The 24,606-nt window shown below is 41.7% G+C and overlaps 1 protein-coding gene across 4 annotated transcripts in view; it reads right to left on the bottom strand.

Moving 5' to 3' along the window:
• Nucleotides 1-24,606, bottom strand: part of ADAMTS18 (ADAM metallopeptidase with thrombospondin type 1 motif 18) — an 80,348-nt gene that overhangs the window by 29,010 nt on the left and 26,732 nt on the right. For all 4 annotated transcript variants that reach the window (XM_063167671.1, XM_063167668.1, XM_063167670.1 and 1 more), the window contains exons 4-13: nucleotides 22,615-22,879; nucleotides 18,743-18,942; nucleotides 17,937-18,020; nucleotides 16,914-17,073; nucleotides 16,076-16,181; nucleotides 12,900-13,037; nucleotides 11,307-11,460; nucleotides 10,196-10,291; nucleotides 9,032-9,180; nucleotides 3,454-3,626 (exon numbers count right to left, since the gene is read on the bottom strand). In XM_063167671.1, the coding sequence (XP_063023741.1) occupies nucleotides 3,454-3,626; nucleotides 9,032-9,180; nucleotides 10,196-10,291; nucleotides 11,307-11,460; nucleotides 12,900-13,037; nucleotides 16,076-16,181; nucleotides 16,914-17,073; nucleotides 17,937-18,020; nucleotides 18,743-18,942; nucleotides 22,615-22,879 (1,525 nt within the window). The remainder of the gene's footprint in view (nucleotides 1-3,453; nucleotides 3,627-9,031; nucleotides 9,181-10,195; nucleotides 10,292-11,306; nucleotides 11,461-12,899; nucleotides 13,038-16,075; nucleotides 16,182-16,913; nucleotides 17,074-17,936; nucleotides 18,021-18,742; nucleotides 18,943-22,614; nucleotides 22,880-24,606) is intronic.

Here is a 24,606-nt window from a genome sequence, read left to right as displayed (position 1 = left end):
ACAAAGAATTAAGAATTCAAACTCAGTGTAAAAGCATTGCCTTAGCCCTGCTGCTGCACCCTGCTTTCAGTTCCACTGCCTCACAGGCTCAAATTTCATTTTTATTAAGATAAATGGGAGACTGCAATAATTTTATCTGAAGTTTATTTAAAATTTGGGAGAGAGATAACATGGCACAAATGACCAGTTCAGCTGAAACTTAGAACTGCAGCCAGACTTCCACCTAACAAAAGTATTTTTCCTCCAACAAATCCCAACCATTGTCAAATTTGTCCTTACACAAGGGTAGTGTGCTATGCTTATAAAGGGCTAATGAATTCTGCACAGACAAAAACAGTAATGAAATTATAAATATTATCACAGCTGCTGAAATGCAGAGTTTTTATACAAATTGAAGTGCAACAAATAAAACCGTTTTTAAGAACATGAAATTGGATTCAAAAGAGAATCCTTTTATTGTAAAATCAGTAGCTGGATTTCCAGTAGTCCCTTCGACAGAGGCAAAGAATCTGTGGCAATTTTGAAAACCAGATCATGTTTCCAGGACGACAAATGTGGATCTTGGAGGAGCTTTTACAAAGCAGCTGAGAGGAAGGATGGGCATTTTCAACTTCAGAATCGCTTGGGGACATCTTGCTTTTGACAGTTACGCCCCTTGTCCCTAATTTTAGGACTTTTTTACTAAACACTAAACATTTTTACTCCTCCCTTTAAAACCAATGTAGGCCACCCTAATTTCTATTAAACAAGATGTATTTTTTGCTCTATTGTACAACATCCACTGCTACATGCTGTGAAACTTCTTTCCTCTGTTCATTGGCTTGTTAGGATATTTTTAAATACCTGTGAAAATGTCCACAAAGACTTTTGAAGAAAATATATTCATGCTATGAATGAATGTGCATGTATATACTTACAGACATTATCATCAAAAGCAAATTTGTTCATGTGCTGAACAAAGCAGCTATGATGTGAGAAAATTCAGACACTTTTATTCAAGTAGTGCTTTCAAACTGGAGAAAATATTTGTTTTAGCTGATAAAAGTGAATACTGATTCAAAATATTTGCAAAATTAAGATGCATAAAGTAAAAATAAACTCGCTTGTGCAAAATAACAGAAATAGTTATTGAGACCTGAACTTGATAAAGATCTCTTAGTAAAAGATGACTTTAAAAAATGTATGCCAGTACATTGTTTGCATTTCCCCTTCTCATGGGACCATACCAGCAGTAAAGTCAAAAGGTTGATTTACTGTTACATTTTGAAATCTGAGAACATTCCAGAAGAAGGAAGATTCTGGTAGTGTTATTGTGGAAGCTTACATTTCCCATGCTGGAAATTCCGTGGAAATTGTTTTGCTTGGGTTTCAGACTAAGCAATAAGGAATATAAAATGAGAGAGAGAGGGGCGGCAGCAGCCGGGGAGTCACGGGGAGGACAAGGACTCCAATTCCCAGCCCAAATCAATCCTGCATGTCCCTGCAGGCAGGATCCCACAGCAGCCTGGCTCCAGCTCTGCCAGACAGCAAACACATCTCACCCAGCCCCAGGAGGAGCCTGTGTCTGCCCACAGGGTGATGCTCACAGGGGTGATGCTCACAGGGGGTGATGCAAACGGGGGTGATGCTCACAGGGGGTGATGCAAACGGGGGTGATGCTCACAGGGGTGATGCAAACGGGGGTGATGCTCACAGAAGGTGATGCTCACAGGGGTGATGCTCACAGGGGATTGTTCACAGGGGTGATGCAAACGGGGGTGATGCTCACAGAAGGTGATGCTCACAGGGGTGATGCTCACAGGGGATTGTTCACAGGGGGTGATGCAAACGGGGGTGATGCTCACAGAAGGTGATGCTCACAGGGGTGATGCTCACAGGGGTGATGCTCACAGAAGGTGATGCTCACAGGGGTGATGCTCACAGGGGTGATGCTCACAGAAGGTGATGCTCACAGGGGTGATGCTCACAGGGGTGATGCTCACGGGGGGTGATGCTCACAGGGGTGATGCTCACAGGGGTGATGCTCACAGGGGTGATGTTCACAGTGGATGATGCTCACAGTGGGGGATGCTCACAGGGGTGATGTTCACAGTGGATGATGCTCACAGTGGGGGATGCTCACAGGGGTGATGCTCACAGGGGTGATGCTCACAGTGGGGGATGCTCACAGGGGTGATGCTCACAGGGGTGATGCTCACAGGGGTGATGCTCACAGGGATTGATGCTTACAAGGGGTGATGCTCACAGGGGGTGATGCTCACAGAGGGTGATGCTCACAGGGTGATGCTCACAGGTGTGATGCTCACAGGGGTGATGCTCACAGGGGTGATGCTCAAAGGGGGTGATGTTCACAGGGGTGATGCTCACAGGGATTGATGCTCACAGGGATTGATGCTCACAGGGGGTGATGCTCACAGGGATTGATGCTCACAGGGGTGATGCTCACAGGGGTGATGCTCACAGGGGTGATGCTCACAGAGGGTGATGCTCACAGGGGTGATGCTCACAGGGGTGATGCTCACAGGGATTGATGCTCACAGGGGGTGATGCTCACAGGGGGTGATGCTCACAGGGGTGATGCTCACAGGGGGTGATGCTCACAGGGGTGACGCTCAAAGGGGTTGATGCTCACAGTGGGGGATGCTCACAGGGGATTGTTCACAGGGAGTGATGCTTACAGGGGGGATGCTCACAGAGGGTGATGCTCAAAGGGGTGATGCTCACAGAGGGTGATGCTCACAGGGGTGATGCTCACAGGGGTGATGCTCACAGGGATTGATGCTCACAGGGGGTGATGCTCACAGAGGGTGATGCTCAAAGGGGTGATGCTCACAGAGGGTGATGCTCACAGGGGGTGATGCTCACAGGGGGTGATGCTCACAGGGGTGATGCTCACAGGGGTGACGCTCAAAGGGGTTGATGCTCACAGGGGTGATGCTCACAGGGGGTGATGCTCACAGGGGTTATGCTCACAGGGGGGATGCTCACAGGGGGGATGCTCACAGAGGGGTGATGCTCACAGGGGTGATGCTCACAGGGGTGATGCTCACAGGGGTGATGCTCACAGAGGGGTGATGCTCACAGGGGTGATGCTCACAGGGGTTGATGCTCCCAATGGGGGATGCTCACAGGGGGTGATGCTCACAGGGATTGATGCTCACAGGGGTGATGCTCACAGGGGTGATGCTCAAGGGGTGATGCTCACAGGGGTGATGCTCACAGGGCGTGATGCTCACAGGGGTGATGCTCAAAGGGGTTGATGCTTACAAGGTGTGATGCTCACAGGGATTGATGCTCACAGGGGTGATGCTCACAGGGGTGATGCTCACAGGGATTGATGCTCACAGGGTGATGCTCACAGGGGTGATGCTCACAGGGGGTGATGCTCACCCACTGCACATGGGGCAATGGGCGCTCAGAGCTCCCTGTCCCTGAGAGCAGTGCCAGCCTCACCTTCCACTTTGGTGTAGGGTTTCCACTTGTAGAACCAGCCCCGGAAGGGTTTGCTGTTGTACTCTGCACACTGCAGGGCTCGGAAGTCCAGGCTGCCTGCTGGGCAAGGCTGCTTATTGCAGAGCTGATACACACGGCCCGAGCCCTGGCAGAACTTCCCGCCGTACTGCGGCCTGCAAGGGAAAGAGAAAAAGGTCATTTTGCAAAGCCTCCATTTTGTGTGATTGGCATGTTACACGTGTGTGAGGATACAGGGAACAGGAGAGGACATTCTGCCCTGGGAGATCAGTACCTCTTATATGGGCCATTAATTTTCATGGTTCCTAAAACCAAGCAAAGCAGTTCACATGAATTATCTACTTGGATCAGTGCAGACTCAGCAAAGATGCAACCATCTAGAGGTGAGTCATGCTTGCACTAATTTAAATTTATAGGGCTATTTGGTACTGGCCGGGTTCAACCTTGTTATACAGCTATTTTTACTCTGCTGTAACCAAGGAATGAACATGTGCAAAGAATTACCTATCACAATTAGAGTTAATAAAGGATAACATAACACTGATCAAACAAAAAGAGAATGAATGACTACATTTGCTTGTTCATTTATTTTGTAAATAATTTTGAAAAAATGTGCTTTTAAATAGTCAGAGGAAACAAGGACTGTGCATAGTTGTCCTGCTTTAGGAAAGTGCTGGAATTCTGTGGTAATTTTAAACATGTCACATCCACTTCAGCAAACCTCACCTGGGCATTTTTCTTCATCTTGGCCAGAATGGAAAGACCATATCCTATTCCTTTGCTCATACCTCACATTATCAGAATATTATTTTTTTTAACCATTTGCTTTGTGCTCAGATATTGTAAAACAATGTAAAATGCAAGAGTTGCTCTTTTTTGAACTTAGCAATTCACTGATGTCATTTGTGCAGTTTTACAATGCTCAGATACACATCTGCAAGCACTGAGCCAAGTCTTCAAAATAACAAATTCTAAGAATCCTTTGTTGTATTATACATGCCTGGCATCAAGTGAAAAGAAATGTACCAATGCTATGCTTGCACTTATTTATATAATGACTTTTTAAAAAATTTGGGAACTTACATACTTGAAGGACAAGATATAAACTTTGAGTGGACAGCTTTGCCCATATTATACACACACTAAGGAAAAAACCCAGAATAATATAAAACATACTGAATAACAGTGATATATTAACTAAAAGCAAAGATTTAAAATTCTGAGAGTATAGAATGTGCAATTGAAACATATTGTTTGTTGAGATCCCTGAACACTATGCTGTAACTATTCCCCACATCCAAGGATCCCATGCAATTCCTGACTTGCTCATGCCTGGAGTAGCGGGGAGACAGCTCTGTGCAACATGCAGGAGAAAATCCAGGTGCTTCTTCTGTTTGCTGTGGAATCAGCTTTAACTCCCATATGTCTAACCCTCTAACCAAGCTGGGACTTGCCTTTTTTATGTTTTACTTACACAATATCTGCCTTTTCCAGAATTCTGGGCTGCAAAACAGTCTTTCAGAGAAAGAGATGGAAACCCACCTGTTACTGTGTTTAAAACTGTGTTAAATCACCAGTGCTGTGGAAAAAACCACAACAACTTCCACTGACTTTTCCTGAGGTCACCTGCCAGCTACACTGATACTGGATATGACGGTGAAGGCCTTAAAGCCAAATTTTCTGTCCTAGCTGGTGGCAATCCAGCCTGAGAAGGGCAGGGAGGATATGGAACATCAGTGAAATCAGGGAGTGTTTATGCTGACTTTGTGCAATTGGTGAGAGCTTTGAGTTAGGGCAGCCAAGCTGTTGGGTGCTGACTCCATTCCCTACAGACTTTCTATACAGCTTCAGCACATGGAGGGTTTTTGACCTCCTTCAACCCCAGAGAACAAATCTGCTTTAGTGTAAGGAAAAGAAACAATCTCTTTCCAAGTAAATGCCACCAAATAAGCAATATAATAGAATTATTTATGGCTAGATCGTGATTTCCAGCCGCACTCTTGCATTTAAGGATGGGACAAAATTCCTCCAAACTAAGAAAGCTCTGAAAGAGGCATTCTGTTTCCCAGCTCCATTACAGCATTTTAATATTACAGTACATTCCCATTACTGAAGCTGTTGGCTTGAGAACCATGGAAACTTCTCCACCTTCATTTTTACCAACAAGATGTCAGTAGGAGTTAAGTAATTCACAGGAAAAGAGATGGAGATCTACAAATACAAATTCCTGTGGAAATACTGTTATCCACACTGAGGAAATCATGCTTTTCTTCAGGATGTTTGAAACACCAGTAGGTTTTGGGACTGAAAGCTGTTGGTGCATCCACACTTAGAGTGGGATGCCCTGCACAAAGGACATTCCAGTATTTCTGTAGTGGTACAGTTCCCCCAGTACAGACACAGCCTAAAGCTTTCACCCCTCTGTGACCCCCTCCAGAACTGGCACAAACAGGGTGGCCTGCATCAGGTCTGGCTGAGGATAATTGGAAAAGGGAGAAATTTGGTGAGAAATCCAACAAGAAAAGTCTCCAAATATAGATTTGGAAAAGGAGTCTGAGTGCAAAATGGTAAGTACTCCACTCCATATAAGACTCAAACACTAAAATGCTACAAGAGTAGCTTAAATTAATTCTAGGGTACCCTTTTAGGGGTAGAATTCCTAAACCATGGCATTCACTGCAACACAACACAGAGTGAGAAATCCTGAAATTCATGCGATCAAAGAAAGTATTTCATGCAATACCAAATGAATTAAGGCTGTGAAATTCCAGACTCCTCATTTTCACTTTTTGTAATCATTTAATTTCATGTAAGAACCCTTCTGCTGATCTTGTGCCAATATTATGATAGTATCACAAAGCTCTATTAATCTGCATGAATCTGAAAGGTCTACAATGCCTTTCACAGTATTTGTTTTTTAGAAGTATTTTAAATGTCATCATTAAGTTGCATCAGTTTACATCTCACATTTTCTGTTAACACCATTACAGATGTTATATACAAAAGATTTTCTAAAGTGTGTTCAAGCAGTTTTGGTTCAGTCTTTTGACTGCACACATGCCTACAACTCCATTGTGCTCTGCTGAACAATGCACTATTGTGAGGTGTAGGATGCAGTCCCACAGATATGATTCAGGTACTCATTTAAATCTCTCGGGCACTCTTCGGGTTCTTTCCCAGCCAAACTATTAAATTATGCAATCAATTTCTATCTTGGAAAAGTACCTCAACTGTACAGTGCTGTGGTGTATGAAAACCAGATCCATGAAATTACACTGTGACAATTTACAGGAACATAATGATTTTAGCAAATCTGCCCAGCTCTGTGGACGGCAGGTGATCCCCTGGGTGTTTGTCAGTGAGAATTTGTGCTCAGCTCCAGTGGGAATTCCAAAGCCATACCCAGAGCTGCTGGGGCGTGGTCACAAGGGCTGCCTGAAAATTGGCAGGAGGACGGGAATTGAATTGGTTGGATATTATTTGCAAGAGGATTTCACAAACTCCCACAGGTACCAAGATTTTCACTCACAGCAGCCTCATGCTGTCTTCCTCACTTGCCCTTAAATTTCTGGTAACGTGGGTCACTTTTAAATCACCAGAAACTGAGATATTTCCATCAATGTTCATAAGATGTCAATCATTGTGATTACATTTTAGAGTCCAGTCAGTTCTTCACAGACCCACACCCTTGTTCTAATCTAATTTTCAGAAATGACATTCTTGGTCATTTTCAAAATTTCGCTCTCCAAAATCATCTATCAAGCTTTTGAACAAAACAAACATCAGCTCCTACACAAATCTGGATTAGGAAAAGTGACATAAATATATAACATATAAAATAACATACATATATGTATCAAAATATATAAACATCTGAAATACATTTCAGAAATTCAGAAAGAAAGGAATCATTATTTTGACTTTTTAGAGGTTAACAATGAACAGGGACTAGTCCTTAAATCATTCTGTGTGGCATTGAAAACAGATGATATTATTTTTCTTCTGATTCCACATTCATACAAAATGCTGTGATGTCAAACACAGCTACCTGGACATTTGTGCACTGTTGTGTGCCTTATTTATACTCCTGTCATTCCATCAATGTAACTCTGGGAGAGAATTATACCATTTTCTCTTTGCCCTAACTGGATTATCACTAATATAATGGAATTAAATCTAGTGAAAACATGATCCAGCTCTGGTAGCAAGTATGATTTGGTGACATCAGTTCTTACTTCATTAGAACAGACAGTTCACTCTGAAGGAAAGTTCTAAATGCTACAGCAGATGCCACACTTCATGGTGAGGAGATTCTGTTTGAAGCTCCCAGAAATCTTTATAAATCACACCATGCACCAAACTGAACCATTTCCACTACTGGACATTCTCCTGTCACACAACGAGAGCAAGGGGGAGTTTATGCAGAAATGCAGAGAACAATGTGCAGCCATACCCATTCAGCAAGAAAAGCAGGGACCAAAGCAGGAAAACCAAAATATATACATATGGCCTCTGAGACCCTGCATTCTTGTGCTAAACTGCTTAACAAAGGAAAATATCCAAGTAATTTTATTTATGAAAATGAACTGAGAAACAGCAAAAAAGTTTGACAAAACACTCTGCTACGGATCTGTAAAAATTGGCTTGACTGAGGGTAATAAAGACTATTTTAACTAACTCACATTCTCCTATAACACAGTATATGAAGCATGGATATTATACTGCAGCTCTGTATAGTAGATGAGAGGCTTCTTTACAGCCTCATATAAACTGTGTCATATTTTCTCTGTTTTTTATTACTGCAGTTTAAATGCTGCTTTTACTGTGTGCAATGAGGAATACATGTGTCTATGTCTGCTGAATTTGTGTATGAAATAGAACAGGGAAATCTTTCTTTTCTTGTAAGCTTGTAGTGAGTTGAGTACTTGGGAAAGATGCTGGTCAGCTAACACTTTTAATTTACTTTGAAATGCTTATTATAATGAATAGTATTTACAGAGATAAGATAATAACTAGAGGCAAATAAAGAAATGTTTCATGAGTTAGCACACCATTCCAGAGTTCAGCAACTTTCATTTGACTCATGAAATATAAAAGAATGCAAAGAACATGCAAAGATAGAATGCAAAGACATCTGTCCTTATCATCCTGGATAATGTGATCTCAGGAGAAGTCTTAATGGTTTTTAAGATCTTTTTCTCTTGATCTTGGGCTGTTAGCGGTAAAAAATGTCCGTATGGTGCTTCCTTAAATGTAAAATGTAAAAGTGTACAATGTAAAAGTGTCTATACAGTGTTTCCTTAGATCTGCAGGTATTTGATAAACTGTAGCATCCCAAAATAAAGGAAGCAAGTGGGGATGTTGACGAGCTGCCGCAGTCTGCAGCCAGGCTCTGCTTTCTGGTGCCCGGGCACAGAAGTGTCTGCCCCCTATGGCTGCTCGTGCTGGACACGGGAGAAAGCATTACAAACATCCCCTGCAGAAATGGGGACTGTGCTCGTTCCCTGCCCTAGGAACATGAATGGAGCACAAACACGACCTTTCCATATCTGTGCCTTACTTTGGATTATTGCAGTGTCTTTCCTGGTAGGTGACGCCCCCTCCGCAGGTGCGCGAGCACTCGGACCACTGGGACCAGGCGGACCACTGGCCATGGACGGGCTTGGGCCCGTGCTCCCCGTACTGCACACACTGTCCTCTGCGACACCACTGCGAGACAGGCACACAAACACAGTCAGCACGCCCTGGGACAGGCACAAAAGGGAAAAAATCACCCCACATTTAAAAGCTCTAATGCTTGATCCTAACGCGGTTGCCCACTGAACTCAATGAATGGCGCGCAGCAGGACAAGGACTCTGCAGCGGGACATTGATCCGTACAGTGGCACACATTACTAATGTTCTAATATCAGTCCAAGTTTTGAGTTGAAGATCCCTGGGGTAGCAAATTTTCAAAACCGTGCTCTTGAAGAGTGCTCTTTCACCTTACTCTTCCCCCAAAAACCCATGTTACTTTATGACCCTGAGCTGCAGAGCCTCAACACTTCCCATCTAATTTACACAGAGCCTCCCAGAATTCTGCTCTTTTCATGATTCAATTTGGAAATATTGCACAAAGAGAAAAAGCAAAATAGAATATTTGTCAGTAACTTCAAAATCAAAGCAATGTTCTGCTGGAAGAAATCTGTCAGGTAAAGAAAATATTTTACATAACTATAAATGAGAATAAATTAGAAGGTTCAACTCAAATAAATGCAAAAAAATGAGGGTAAATACAAACAAATAAGATGAGTGGAGGTTTAAATTAGGAGGTTTGACTCTAACAAATAAGCTCTTTTAGTGGTTATCTCTGATGAAAATATGGTCTTAGTCTGTACAGCAAACAGTATGGCTTCAGCTATGCTCATATCAGAGTGGAATTGGAAACATTGATCTAACTCTTGTTATAATTCATGTATTTTCTTACTGATTTATATTTACCAGAGATATCTGATCCCACAGCTCCTTGGGAGAGGCACCAGGCCCTGCCATCAGCCAGGTACCACTGGGAGGCCAAATCCTGAGTATGCATCACAGTGGAATCATTTACAAAGCAATCTCAAAGTCCAGGATGGTAAATCTGGAGGGATCTAGCTAAATCTGGTCTTGATGGGACCTTGTATTTGACCAAACACAGTCTAAACTCAAGTTAGGATGACAATATTTTATTTATAAAGCAACTTACCATACTTATGCCACAAGCTGTTCCTTCTGCTGCGGGCATGAACTTTGTCTCACACCTGTGACCCACTTTGTGACACCAAAGGGATTTGCAGATATCCTGAAAAGGAAACAGTACTCACTATAGTGCTCATAATTTCCATTATTTCCTGGTATTTAAAAAGAGTACCCAATGAAACATGCTTTGGCTACCTTAAAAGACATATAAATAAACTTGTCTGAATTTGGAAAAGCCTGGGTTAAAGTTTCCTAGCACAGATGTGCCTTCTTGTTTATGCACTATTTCACTATATATTTCTTAAAATTATATTGAGTGTGAGATTATAATAGAATACAAACAGTGTTAAAATGTTCATGGCTAAAATTTCATTGTGTCTGCAGGGACTATAACACTGTGAAGAGACAAGATTTTTCTAAACCACAGAAGATATCTGGAAAGGCATTCTGTGCACTGTGCTGTTCACTCCCTCTTCCTTGTCTATTAGCTGTGGAAGAAACACAGCTGCCGGCCCTTGAATAATGTAGTTAGTATATAATAAATCAAAATACTCCAGGATAATAACAGGAGTAAAAGAAATTACCATATCTTTTTTCAGAATGAGCACTCCAGCTTATTTTTAAAAATGCCCTCTCTGAAGAGACCAGTAAGGAGTGTAACAGTCATTAAAACAATAGGTTAATCTAAATTAATCATCCATCATGAAGTCAAGAGTATAAGTTACATTTCATTGCTCTAAAATAACCCCATAGATCTCCCCCAGACTTTTTGCTGTCATCAAAGTAAAACACAAGAAACTGAGTCCTTCTTACCCCACACAAGCTTTGATCAAAACTCCACTGCCTGCTAATTTCCCTTAGCACAGCAGGCAAGGGTTCATGGCTCGTGTGGATTCAAGTGCCCCCCTTATGACTCCTGGAAGGAACACATTTCCTTCTGAAACTCCCCTGGGGCTGGGATATTCCTCAAAAGAGGCCAGTACCTTCAAAGCAAATTGCCAAGCCAGATAAGGCAGAGAAATAGCCCAGGCCTCAGAAGAGACCTGTACTTGTACTTTTTCAGTGTACTGCAGTTCTCTCATGCCATTGTAAATTCCCAAAAGTGCATGGATAGGTACCTTTACAAAGCTGAGGTTGCACAGTTTTGCTTTCATTCCAAATTGCCATTTGCACTGGGTATCAGCATCATAGATCTGCCCTGGCAGTTTGTCAGGGTATTTATACTGTCCTGTTTGCTTGGGTTCATCAATCAGGCAGGCAGCTTGAGCTGTACTATAATGAGAAGGTAAATTAATCAGGACTATGATCTTGACATCAAAATATTTTAATTTGCTACAGACCAGCACAAATACATATGGCATACAGTGCCTTTAACTCGTTTTAGAGGTATGCTCTGAAACAAGAATATCTATGTGTAGGAGCCAAAAGTTCTTGACATCTTGTTGGTAGCCTGACCTGCAAAGTTTTAAGGAAGCAGCAATTCCCAGGCTCTGGGGCTGTTGTGACAACAAGAAGGAGTGATGCCAAATTCCTTGCCTCCCTGTATTCCTGGATAACCAAGAGCAAGCTGCCCTCCTCTGCCTCTTTCTCATCATTGGATTCCCCAAACGAGGAGCCAGCAGAAGCAGCAGGCACAGCGTCCCATTGCAGCATCTGCCCTGTGTGGAGCTCCAGGAGGCTGCAGCAGGGTGTGTGCTCTGGTTTGTGCAGAGCACAGCTCCCAGCTCCACCTCCTCCCCTTCCTCTCTGCCTGGCAGCCCCTGTGCACAGAAGGTCACTCCATGCTGGATTTGCCTCCAAGTGTCAGTCTCTGGGACCATATGGCAGCATGGAGGGCTCAAATGACTTTTTAACTTGCAATTCACTTCTGTACAAAAAATATATTTCATCACTGCAGCATGAAAAAAGCCCCAGAACTCCATTTTTACCTTTTCTGGCTGCTACTCAAAGATATTGACTGGGAATTCAAGGACCAGATCCACATAACTACCAAGGTGCCTGCTTCTCACTCTAAGGAATTAATATCTAAAATGCCTGTGTTGCTCTTGCTCAAAATACTTCCTACAAAATTTTTAGTATTTCTATATATTCTACCCATGAATAACAAAATAAAATAAGGGAAAGTTTAATGTAATCATGAATTAAAGAGTGATTGAAGAACAGTTCCTCTAAAGGCATCGCTGAGTAATGACAATACACTGGGAAAAAACCTGACAACCTTCCCTTTCTCCTTTTTTGTTTCTCCCAGAAACAGGATGTGAAAAATGTAAAATGGCCTTTACTGGTGACATGAGCTAGATCAGGAGAGAAACTCCAGTGAGAAAGGCCACTGATGTTAATTTACATTTTGTAATGACTTTGGTACCACTGAGTCTGCCCTCTTTTGTGTACGCTTCCTACTCATTCTCTAATAAACCCAGCTGCTGACAGGAATGCCTGGGAAAGAATGACATGCCAGTCATTACTGCAGGGTATTCCTGGAGGGTGAAGCTCCTGCATTTGAAACAAGGCAGGACAAAAAAGTCCTTCCAGGCCCCACCACCTCACTGCTGCAGCAGCCCGAGCCTGTGGGCTCACACACTGCAAGGGTTTGAGCACATTTTAAAGCAGGAGAATTTCACACTTCAGTAATTTTTATGCTGTTCAAGAATTCAAGCCCAATTTCTAAAGCTGCATTCCCTGGCACTGGCCCAGATTTACATCTGACCTACCTGAGAAATTTGTTGAGATACTGCCTGCTGCACACAGACCAAGAAAACACTCCATTGTTTCCAGTGAGTGTGGGAGACATAATATTTCCCTCAGCTTTTCTACAAGCATTTCCTTCTCCATCATGAATCATCCCAAAGCTGGAAAGAGAACCAGGTGGGAGAGAGAAAGTCTAGATTAAACAGAAGCAAGAAAAGATATGGGGGAAAAGAAACACTTTTTGGGTAAAAGCTCTATGCTTGAACATCACAGGGAAGGTGGAGTTCATCCCAGTCATTCCAAAGAGATGAAAACTTATGCACCATTCAAATTAGCATTGGTATAAGTTTTAATTAGCAGCAATTTTTGTCACCCCACACTGATGGGAAAGGATGGTCAGGCTCCAAGGAAGAGCCACACTGGTGCAGCACAGGGAGGCAGTGACAGGGCCCTGCACAGAGGAGCTGCAGCCTGTGCCAGGGTTTCCCAGTGTACCCATTTCCCAAAGCAGGACAGTCCCATGGACACCACAGATCCTGTGTTCAGCCACACTTGTCCTTTCCTAGGGATCTGCCAGCTTACAACCTGCACAGCAGAGTGAGCCTGTCCCTGCAGGGACAATGCCTGCTGACATGAACGCTGTGGAGATCACAATCCAGGGAAACACCACCCACAGGAATGTGCTTTACACACCAAAACTGCCTTCCTGAGCAGGGGGAAGAGCTACAGAGCTCCAGCTGTAGCAAAGGAAATGGGTGTGAATGACTAGAATACAGAAGTATGAATACAAAAATATTATTTTTTCTAATTTTAGCCACTAACTTGCTATATTATCTCAGGCAAATCACATTGGTTTCCTCACCTTTGTTATACAGTGTCATTTTGTCTAGACTGGAACTGTTTAATGGGAATAGTGCCTCTTACTAGGAAAACTGCCTCTTATGGGGTGTTTTGCTCAGTCTGAGCATCAGGAGGTCCTGCTTTCACTAGGAGAGGTTAGGATGATATAAAAAAATAATAAGCAATAATAAAAAAATCACATTATAATTACAAATTATAGGGATTTTATTGATGTAATAAAGATAATTTTTAGAGGTTTTCCTTTCCCTGTTCTGATTTTACTGACTGTATGGGACATCTGTGAATTTCAATGTGTTTGGGATAGAAATTTCATCATCTGTTACTTCAATATTGTAGAACACTGGCGACTTTATAAATGTAATCTGTGCATGTGCAGGGAATATCTCATTTACTGGACTCAAGCCTCTCCTGCTATAAATCATTACAGGCTCATCAGAGTTACTGCATGTGTTGCCACCAGCTGAGGCTCCAAACTTCCTAAAATATATGGCTCTTCCTATAAAGGGACAAAAAAAGTACCAATTGAGGCAGTGTTTTAGAGTCCTTCATAAAACACTGTGCTCCCCTGCTCTGCAGCCAGAGAACCCCCAGTTTATATCCCACTGACACAATGGGCTTTGAACACCCAGAGGAGCCATTAAGGTTTCAGGTAAAAACACAAACTTTAGAAAATCATTAAAATGTCTAACAAAACAGAAAAATGTTTAACCACTGAAGCTTTCAGTGGATCACAGAGTGTGATATTACCCCCTGTGAAACCTTTGGTTAATACATTCACAGTGCACCTCAGCACCCCCAAAGCTGTCACAGATTTTTTCCTTCCAAGAATCTCTGCATCACAGAAACAAACTTCTGTTGTCTCACATCACATTTCAGGTAGTCTCAGGACCATGAACATGACAAATGATCATAAAGACATTTTGTGTCTGGCACAGGCTTTTCCCAAGAGATAAGATGCATTTTATTAGGAGCATGAAAGTATACCAAGGAAAGGTGGAATAATATGTGAATCAAAGGCAGTGGTGAAAAAAGAAAAAAAAAAAATAAAATTCCAGTTTGACTCTCTCAAAGCAAATAAGAAGAAATAAAAAGGGAAGAGAACATCAAGAGACTAAATGGGATAATTCTTGAAAAATAAGCTATGGGCCTCATTCTCCCCTAATACTGATGGAAGGGCATTAAAAATGTACTGAGGTCAGTGAAACTGCATTAGCTTGACAGGAGGATCACACAATATTCACATTGCATATCTGGTTCTTTGAATGCTTTGGCACAATTCCCACAGGCCTCAGTGGCAGCTGGATTACTCTTTAATTCCTTGCTTCCCTTCAGATGCACACAAACCTGTGAAAGGGTCACTCGTGTAGACATTAGGTCATAGTGTGCGCTGCAGAGCACATCAGGGCAATGAAAACTGAATAGTGCTGAAGCAGTCAGGCAGAATGGGAAGGCTTCATGCCTTGACCAATCAGCAGAATGCAGCACCACTGCTTTCCAAAGGTTTTCTGTGCATTTATGTTGCTGAAAAATAAAGACCTTTTAACTAAGCCTTGATGTTAGGTTTGTCCCACACAGAGAAAGTCTGCTTCTCTACTGCCAGTGGGGAGACAGGCTCCAGCTTGAACTGTGCTAAACTGGAAGTCAAAACCATGCACAAAGTTGTGGAAAGGTAACTCAAAATTATTGGGAGAAAAAACAGCAGAACAAAACCTGATCCCCTTGTTTAGATTTAATTCAACAATCTGAAGAATAGCTGAAGCTCCACGAAAGATTATTACTGGTTTTGTATGAGAGACACCAGGTTCTAAGAAAATTACAGTCTTTCTACAGTAGAAAACAAATGGAAATCCAATGGACATAAATACAAAAAGGCAGAAACCGTACAAAGGTGGGTTTTAAGCAAATCAGTCATTAAACAGGTAGAGAGAACAAAAGACAGGTTCAAAGTTCTTTATGAAAAACTGGATTTTCTGGGAAAAGGAGACCTCCAAGAGACTCAGAGAGATCACCCCTCTCCAGTGAAGCTGCAGTAACCTGCAGCAACCCCTCTCTTTTTGGAGCAACCAGAGGGATACCAGAATGGATTTGTCTACCAGAATATGGGAGCAGTGTGGGAATCTCAAAGTATTAAAGAGGCCTGGCTTGTTCTGAGCCCAGCAGAACACCACTGGTGACCAGCCCCCAGCTGGATGGAACCCTGTTCATGACCACTCCCTGGGCTTCCAAATGATTTATATTTAGAATGTGCCAATCCAAATGATCTGTATTTAACTGATTTATATTAAATAGGCAATGTTTCAATTCACTTACATATTTGTTTACAGAAGAAGAAACTTACTTGTGTCCAGATTCATGAGCAATTGTAAAAGCCAGTCCAAGGCCTGTGTCCTCATTAATGGTGCAGCTGCGGTATTTGCTGCACATGCCACTGATGGGTGCAAATCCTGGAGGAATGGAAGGAAGGAAGCAGTAAAATAGCTTGTTCCTCTACAGAATTCCAAATTCACATATCATCTGCACTGGTCCTAATAAGCCAGTTTATTTTGGCACACAGAGACACTTGTCTACTCCATCAGGTTTATCATGGAGGAATTACAGCAGACTTTTATTTGACAATTAAGGAATTCCTATATAAAAAGTATAAATCAAATCTAACCTCTCCAACTACACTTTATTTGTAAAAATTATTCTCCCCCCAACCCACCCCACCATGCCTTTACTGCTCTCCAATTAGGGAGGAATCCCATGCAAAAAAAAAAACCTGCAAGCAGTCACAGAAAGAAAATAAAAATAGAGAAATATAAATAGAGAAATAAAAGTAGAGAAATAAATAATAATAAATAGAGAAATAATAATAAATAGAGAAATAAATAATAATAATAGAGAAACAAAAATTGAGAAATATTCTCAAAATAAAAAAATATTCCTTGAAGAGGTGACAATCCAAAAATAATACTGTCCTGTCCTCTTCAAGAAGACCAACATCAAGACACACAATGTGCAAAAATGGACTCTGTATTTGAAACCAGCTCAGCTCCTGCTGTGGGCAGCCCCAGGTGTCCCACCCATGGTTTGGTGTCACACCTAGAGTGTCACAGGGCACGTTTATATTTGAAACCAGCTCAGCTCGTGCTGTGGGCAGCCCCAGGTGTCCCACCCATGGTTTGGTGTCACACCTAGAGTGTCACAGGGCTCGTTCTTCCAGGAGCAGATGTCAAAGCCCGTCAGGAGGATGGCGTGGTCGTGGCGCTTCCCGTTCTTCCCAACCAGGGCAGACTGCCACTGGCAGAAGCTGTTCAGGGACTGGTCAGCGTGGTGGTTGATCAGCAGCCCGCCCTGCAGGGAGGGATGGACACACAGACACACAGACAAGGTGTTTCCAGCAGCGCGTGAGAAAGATTGAAAGAGTAACAGCTGCTTAGGGAAAGGGGAGTTAATATTTCATATTTGTTCCACATCAGCTTATGTGTTCCCATGTTAACTGTCTGTGATGGCTGAGTCAGCTGATGAGGGAATTTCTTACAACTGTAAAACAAAACTGGGCCTCTCCCCAGAAACATAGATATTTCCAAAGCTGGTGGCTGGAATTAGTGTACAAATATATTTGATTTCTGAGAATGCTGAACACCAAGCCATATTCAATATTGTGATGATAATGTATTGTAATTGCTGGGGAAGAAGAGTATTATCCAAGTAGCTCAACCCTTCATAAGTTTCTTTTCAGCAAAAGTGATTTTTGTCTTTTTTTGTCTCAGCACCCTTGACACAAGAATTGGCTCTGCTCCCAACTTTTGTTACATGTTTTCTTCAGTTTGGGACTTCTGACTCCTTGCCATTTCTGATCACCACGCCTTGGAAAGACCAGTTCAAAATTATTCCATTTATTTAAATACTCATTAAATAGATTTCTCATTCCAGCCATTTCTCCTCAAGGAAACGCTCGAAAATGTTAGGTTTTATCTTACTGGAAGCATTTCAATGTTTCTAAAGAATATTTATATTAAATGAAGAATTTAGAATCAAAACCCAAGAAGCAGTGAAAAGCAGAAAGTGTCATTTTGGAGATTTTGGCAGTTTTAATCTTGTTCTCACACTCTATGCCTTAAGAAACCTCCCTGCACACAACATGGGAGCACCCAATGCTCCCAATGAACAGCAGCAAATGAAGTAACTCAGACAAAAATTCTGACACAACTTACAGGCTCATGTTCCAAAAGAAGCAGGCTCACAACAATAATGTTTATATCACTTCCAATTGTTCCATCCTTAAACAGACTAGAGACCTGCAATGATTATGGGAGAGGAAATATCACCTACATGCATAATCCTTTTTTAATAGATTAAACATATGTACTGAGTTATTATCTTGGACTTCAATTTTCAGTACTAACTTATGGAGTTAGACACCTTGTAGGATTAACCCAAAAGAGCTCAAACCAGAAGCAATTATGTCCCAAACTATACTTAGTCAAAAACCTTCTATTGACTCCAATGGGCTTTGATCTGTTCTTGCTCTCCTGGATCAAGTGTAATTAAGGCCAAAGTTCAAGCTCAAGTTTTGCCGTACAAAAGTAAACAGCAAGGCCATGCAGGAAAACATATTTCTAGTCAAATGATATCAATTTTATAGAAATATATTTGTGCTTTCTCAAATAAGTGTTTCTAGGAGACGTGAGATGAAAAAGATAAAGCTTCATGATATTAAATGAAAGCATCAATTTCGGAGCATCCGTCTTTTTTCTACTATACAGGAAGCATTTTAAAATTTAACATTTTAAATAATTTCTAATTATTTTTCTTTACAGTACTGTTGCCAGATCTGTGATGTTCTAAAGATGTGTATTTAAAGGATTTTGATAAAGTACTACATTAGATGAGGCTTGAAGAAAGGCTTGCATGAGGTGTCTCTGCTCTTGTTGTCATCAGTATTTGTCTAATGAAAGATCCCACTCTGACACACCAATATTCCCCAGAGGAAAGACGCCTCAGTGACACCCCACCTTACCATGTTCATGACTGTTAGGATATATGTTGTTACATTTTCCTTGCCATGTTTCTCCACCATCTTTTTATCTGCCACAACAAGGGTTTCAACATTCAGACTTCCATTTTTCTGAATTTTAGCAGATGATCTTTTGAACCTCGCAGAAGTCCCGTACTCATCTGAGCGAATGTAGGTCTCTTCTGTGGGTGGCTTGGGGGCATCTAAAAGGAAATAAAACTGTTTTGGAAAGAGTTCAGATCACCCATGAACAGTTTCATCAGAAAATGAAGTATCACAGGTTTAAAGCCTTAGATTATTTTTATAGCATGTGATTTAATACTTCTGGCTGAGTTCTTCCATATTTATTAAAAAAGACCTGATTCATTCCTGAGGGAAGGACTGCTACAGGGAGAGAAGGAAATGGGAGAACCACATTCGTATTCAATGAGCAGTTTAAAACAAGGAATTAATCTAAAAAAATGGTAGCATCTGTGCAAAAACATACAACAGAATTTTTAACAGAGTATCTGCATTTTTCCTGTCCTTTTGATAACTTCCTGAGGTGTTTGGCATGTGCTACTTACATAGCAGTTGGCAAAAAAGTTCTTTCCACAACAGATGTCCACGGACAGTACAGAAATCAGATACACACCACAAGTAAATTCCTGCCAGCCTGATATTGGGACTGACACTGGCCTTCCATGACAAACTGCCAGGAGATTATTCCTGCTGGGAATGTATTTATAGAGTCAGGCAACACCAAGGATGGTGTGACAACAGGCAGTGCCCATCCCAGCTCAAGGGAGAATTTTCTCCCTCTGTGCAGGTGCAGCACAGGCAGTAGCACAGCTGGTTTCTGCTCCAGTTCTTCAGGGAACCAGAAATCAGGAAGAGAAATCCATTTCCCACATCCTACAGTGCTCCTGCTATGCATCCACAGGTTCTTCTGCATCAACCTACACTGCCTTTGCATCAAGAATTAACTGAAAGGCCACTATAACAAACTCTTTGTATAATAATGGGTTTTTTTGGGTTTTTTTGATACAGGATGTAACAAGACAAATGAGGGAGCCTCAGGTAATGAAAAGAACCCTGCCTGTTCCTCATCAGAAATTTATTCCAGAGAGCTAAAGCAGACCCTGCTTTCTACCCTGCCAAACCGGGGAATCAAGAACACCACAGAATGCACAACAGTGGTCTGCTTTCAAGAACTCAGCATCCTGATGTGCATTTAACATACAAAGGACCAGGTTAGGGTGATTTTCAAGTGTATCACTTATTATACACAACCATCCCTTACAAACTCAAAGAACTTGTCCATTCTGGAAGCACATCAAGACACAAGGACAGATCTCACCCTAGAGGGAAGGGCTCAGCTCAAGGCACATCAGTGCCCAGGTACTGCTTTGAAGGCAATGCAGCTCCAGTGCTTTGGACACACATATCCATGAGCAGAGACGTTTTGCTCTTGAATATATATGCAGGAGCAGAGGAGCCTTGCTCTAGAATTTACCCTCACTGCTACTCAGAAAACCTAAGCAGCAGCAGTTTCATGCATGTTTTACTAACTACATTCCAGTTAACTCTCATGATCAAAAAGAATTTAGGTTGTGACAAAGAGCTTGGAAGATGATTAACTGGCTTTTCTAGTGCTTACAAAGTCTCTGCACATGAAATTTTAAAAGATGATATGTACAAGTTGATGGGATAAGTTATTTTTATGACACCCAAGTGGCAATGTGCTCTTTCCTCTTATTGCTCAGCAAGTTTGATTTCATTCTTAGGTTGGGATAAATTAACCCTGACTAGGCAGGGTTAATATCAGAGGAGCCCCTTTTGTCAGCCTGAATTCTCCATCCCTTTGCTCATTTGAGCTGAAACTTTATTCCAGGTGACCAGATTGGATTTCACTGAAAATTTCAAATTTATGTGACTCCAGATCTCAGAATAAGACCAGGAAAACAATGTAAAGACTTAAAAAGAGGAAAGAAAAAAAAAAAGGCAAGAAGAAAAAATGTACCAACTACTCATAGAAAAAAGGCTCCCTTTACTAGGGTAATTTCTTCTGCATCCTGTGTTTTCCTCTACTAAATTAAACAATGGCATGTGATTTTATTTGTATTTCATTCAGTGAACACGAGATTGATTTGTTCTATAAATTAACCATGACTGGGCTGGAAATAAGTTGTTATTTTTTAGAACTCCTTTCTTACTCTAAAAAGGTTACAGGTATGAACTGCACAAAGTGAAAGACCACAGGGTGTGAAAAGAAAGAGTTTTGTGGGTAAGGTACTTAAATGCCATCTTGCTGAATCAGATCCTAAGAGTGTGTCTGACATCAAGTTCCTAAACAGTGATGTGTAAATCACTTTTACTAAATTCATCACAGTTGGATGCTAACTGCACGTTCTTCATTTAACATAAAACCTGCTTGAATATGCAGCTAAGAGCTCATAGCTGTAAGTGAAATTATTGAATAAATAGATATACACATAGACTTACAAAAGCACAAAGTACTTTAAAGAAAATTCAGTTTCTCAATTAGGTTCCCAGAATCACTGGTTACTTCTGACCTCTCCTGTGTCTCTGACCCATTTATAAGACAAGAATAACAATAATATCTTCTGACATCCCAGGAGGTCATACAAATACAGTGTTCAAAATGCTCTCTATTAGAGGGATAAGCACTGTGTAAAAGCTCAAGAGGACATGGATAATTTTCATTCTGGACAAGCAGTCACAGGAGGAAGAGTAAACAAAGCACACACTCACAGTGGACAATCCAAATAAAATAGGCCAGTGTAGAGCACCATCAGCCCTGCTCTGCAGCAGGAAAACCAGACAGGAGGGAAAGGGAGGATGTAATGAGGCGGTTTGGGATTGCAGTAGAAGGCAAATATTTACAGGTTGAATCACAGGCTTGTGCATTTGGCAATTGAGGGTTGGTTTTAAACCTGGGGGGGAGGACCTCTGAAATTTTAACAAGCCATTTGTTTTCAGTCCTTAGTCTCAGCCAGCCACCTTCCCACTAACTCCTTTCCCATTCCTTCCCTTCTATTTATTTTCTCCTTCTTCCTTACACACCTTTGGAAAAGGAAGCTGCTCATTTTCTCAGAACTTCTGTAGGAAGTTGGAAGAATATAAGTGGACTCAGGCACTGTTTTCAGTACTGTTTGCAGTCCTGGAAACCCTCATTAAGAAACTCAGCTCAGAAGCTGATCAGCTTTCAAAAAGACTCAGCTGAATGCTAAAAATACAGATATAAGGTCCAAGGGGGCTCTAAAATGTTCTGCAATTTGAGGGCCTAATGACGGACTCAGAATGGATCTTGGCAGGATAATATATTTCAATATATTTTTTAAGACATGGCTTCAAAATCTTATTTAAACAATTTACATGGGTGGTTCTTTTTGAAGATCTCAGTTGCTGAAAATTTCATTATCAAATGGTGAGTTCTGAAAGACTTTTTCTCTATCCTCTCAGAAATTAATGATTTTGAAGCTTTTTTTCTCTATCTTCAAGCCTAATTAATTTTTTATCCTCAGTCTAACAGAGAGAAGTTCAGGGACTTGGCATTCATCACTGTGCAGAATTGCTTACTGAAAAGTATGTCAATGTAAGAAAAAATCACCACTGGGATCTTTCAATCTAGGCAAAGCACACAAAAATCTAAACAGTGATTCTGATGGCTTAATAAAAGAGGTGGTTCTATGAACTTAGAGCAAAACTCAAGTTTCTCATATGTGTTTCACGTTAGAAATATATAACTTAAAGTTATTACTCCTCCATCCCAAAGGGATGTGAAGAGATGTGAAGAACCCCTTGGGACCACCACAGGACCCAGCCTGAAACAGCCACTACCTCAAGAAAGGAGAGAAAGTTTCCTTACATACATTTCTTGCGCCGTCCACAAAAGTGCTGCTTTTGGAACCGTCCGTGGCGGTACGCGCTGGGGTGGGCGCGCGTCCTGCGCCGGCCCCGGGGGATGGATTTGGGATGGGGCCGGGCTGGGGGCCCGTGCACCTGCCCCTCTGCCGTCCTCTTGTACAGCACGTGCGGGTGGTGCCCGGCGGGGGACGTGTAGTTGTGCTCCCGGGCCAGGCGCTGAGGTAACGGGGAGATCAGGAACTCCATCTGCCGCGTGCGTATCAATCCCGACTGCAGAGAGACACGGCAGCACCGTTAGAGAGCGGGCTGCCAGCTCACAGCCACCGACCCTCCTGCAGAGCCCACGCTGACCACAACCTGCACCAAAACACCGGCTAGCTACTCAAGTTACAGGTTATTCAAGTTATGATCTGGATGTTCTTCCCATTTAAATATGCATCGTTTCCTTTTGGAGGGGACCAGGTTTCCCATTTGGAAAAACACAAACCAGAGAGACTGTGGTGTGGCGTAGTGATTAAAACCATGACGGATGTGCAGCACAGCACCTTCACACAATAGCATGGATAATTTCATGTGCAATATTAACCCATTCTTCACAATACAGGTTTGTTTGTTACAGATTATTCAAGTTATGATCTGGATATTCTTCCCATTTAAATATACATCATTTCCTTTTGGAGATGACCAGGTTTCTCATTTGGAAAAACACAAACCAGAGAGATTGCGGGATGGTGTCGTGATTAAAACCATGACAGATTTGCATCACAGGACCTTCACACAATAGCAAGCATAGTTTCATGTGCAATATTAACCCATTCTTCACAGTACAGGTTTGTTTGTGTACAGGATATACATAAAAAGGAAGCGCTTCTGGAAAACACAACTTCTCATAGGTGCACATATCATAGAAGAAAATATTTGAATTAAGCTTCACAGCTTAGCTTTTTCACAACAAGGTATTACCAAACAGGAGTCCCAGACTTGAGGGCATTCCAGGTAGAAAATGACATTAGAGGTCAGCAGCACAAAGCTGAAGCATCTGAACATCTAAGGACTATCATTCAGTAATCAACTCCCTGCAATTTAATCATAATTTAAACACAATGTAAAATGCATACCCTCCTACAAGGGAAAGCTAATCAGTAAAGGCAAGCATCTGATTGTTTTCCTTCTTGGATCTCTGAAAGACACAAGTATGGGAAAACTACACTGTAGTTTTCACATAGGATCTGTGCATAAAACTGCACATGTGATGAAGTGTTTCCAGGATCAGGGCCAGGGAAATGTGGGTGGCACTGAGGAAGTATTTCCATGCAGCTCATTAATCAGTTATGATTTTATTTCATTTCTTGGTTTTGTAAAACATGTTGTAATAAACACCTTTTTTTACCAAGTCAAAAACCAAAAAGAAGTTTCATCAGGTAATTCTATTACATTATATACGTAATACTAGATACAGATTTTTGGTTTGGATCAGTGAGGCTCTACCATGTGCCAACACCCTCCTGCCAAAACTGACATCCCACGAGGACTACACATCTCTTAGGCTTCAGAAAAATATGTGCAGACAAACAAATGTCAATTGCAAACCATCTTGCCCCACATCTTGAGTCCTCCAAGACCATGATTCCAACCTCCTTCCTCAAAAATATCTTTGAAAATGCAGACATGTCACATGTTTCGCCTCTTCCCTTCCAAAATGAATGTTCTTCTTCAGAGCAACCTCCCAGGGCCTGAATGCCATGGGTATGACAAGGAGAGCAGCTTGGATGCCTAATGTAAGCCCTGCAGTTTTTAAGGATTTGTGGAATTTTCTGTGCTTTAAGAACTGTGTCCCAAGAGGAAAACTCAACACAGTGAAAAGCAAGTGAAAATTGAAAGTTACATATGAATCTTCACAGCTTTAATCATTAACTAAACCAATGCAGAAACTGATTTTAAGTCTGTTCCAAGGGGAAAGATTTATCAAAAATCTACAGGTCCTCAACAGACTACAG

This window comes from Melospiza melodia, chromosome 13 (genome assembly GCF_035770615.1).
Source record: "Melospiza melodia melodia isolate bMelMel2 chromosome 13, bMelMel2.pri, whole genome shotgun sequence".
In the NCBI taxonomy this organism is placed as follows: domain Eukaryota; kingdom Metazoa; phylum Chordata; class Aves; order Passeriformes; family Passerellidae; genus Melospiza; species Melospiza melodia.
The sequence above is the reverse complement of the archived record's forward strand: the minus strand, read 5'-3'. Positions and strand labels throughout refer to the sequence as shown.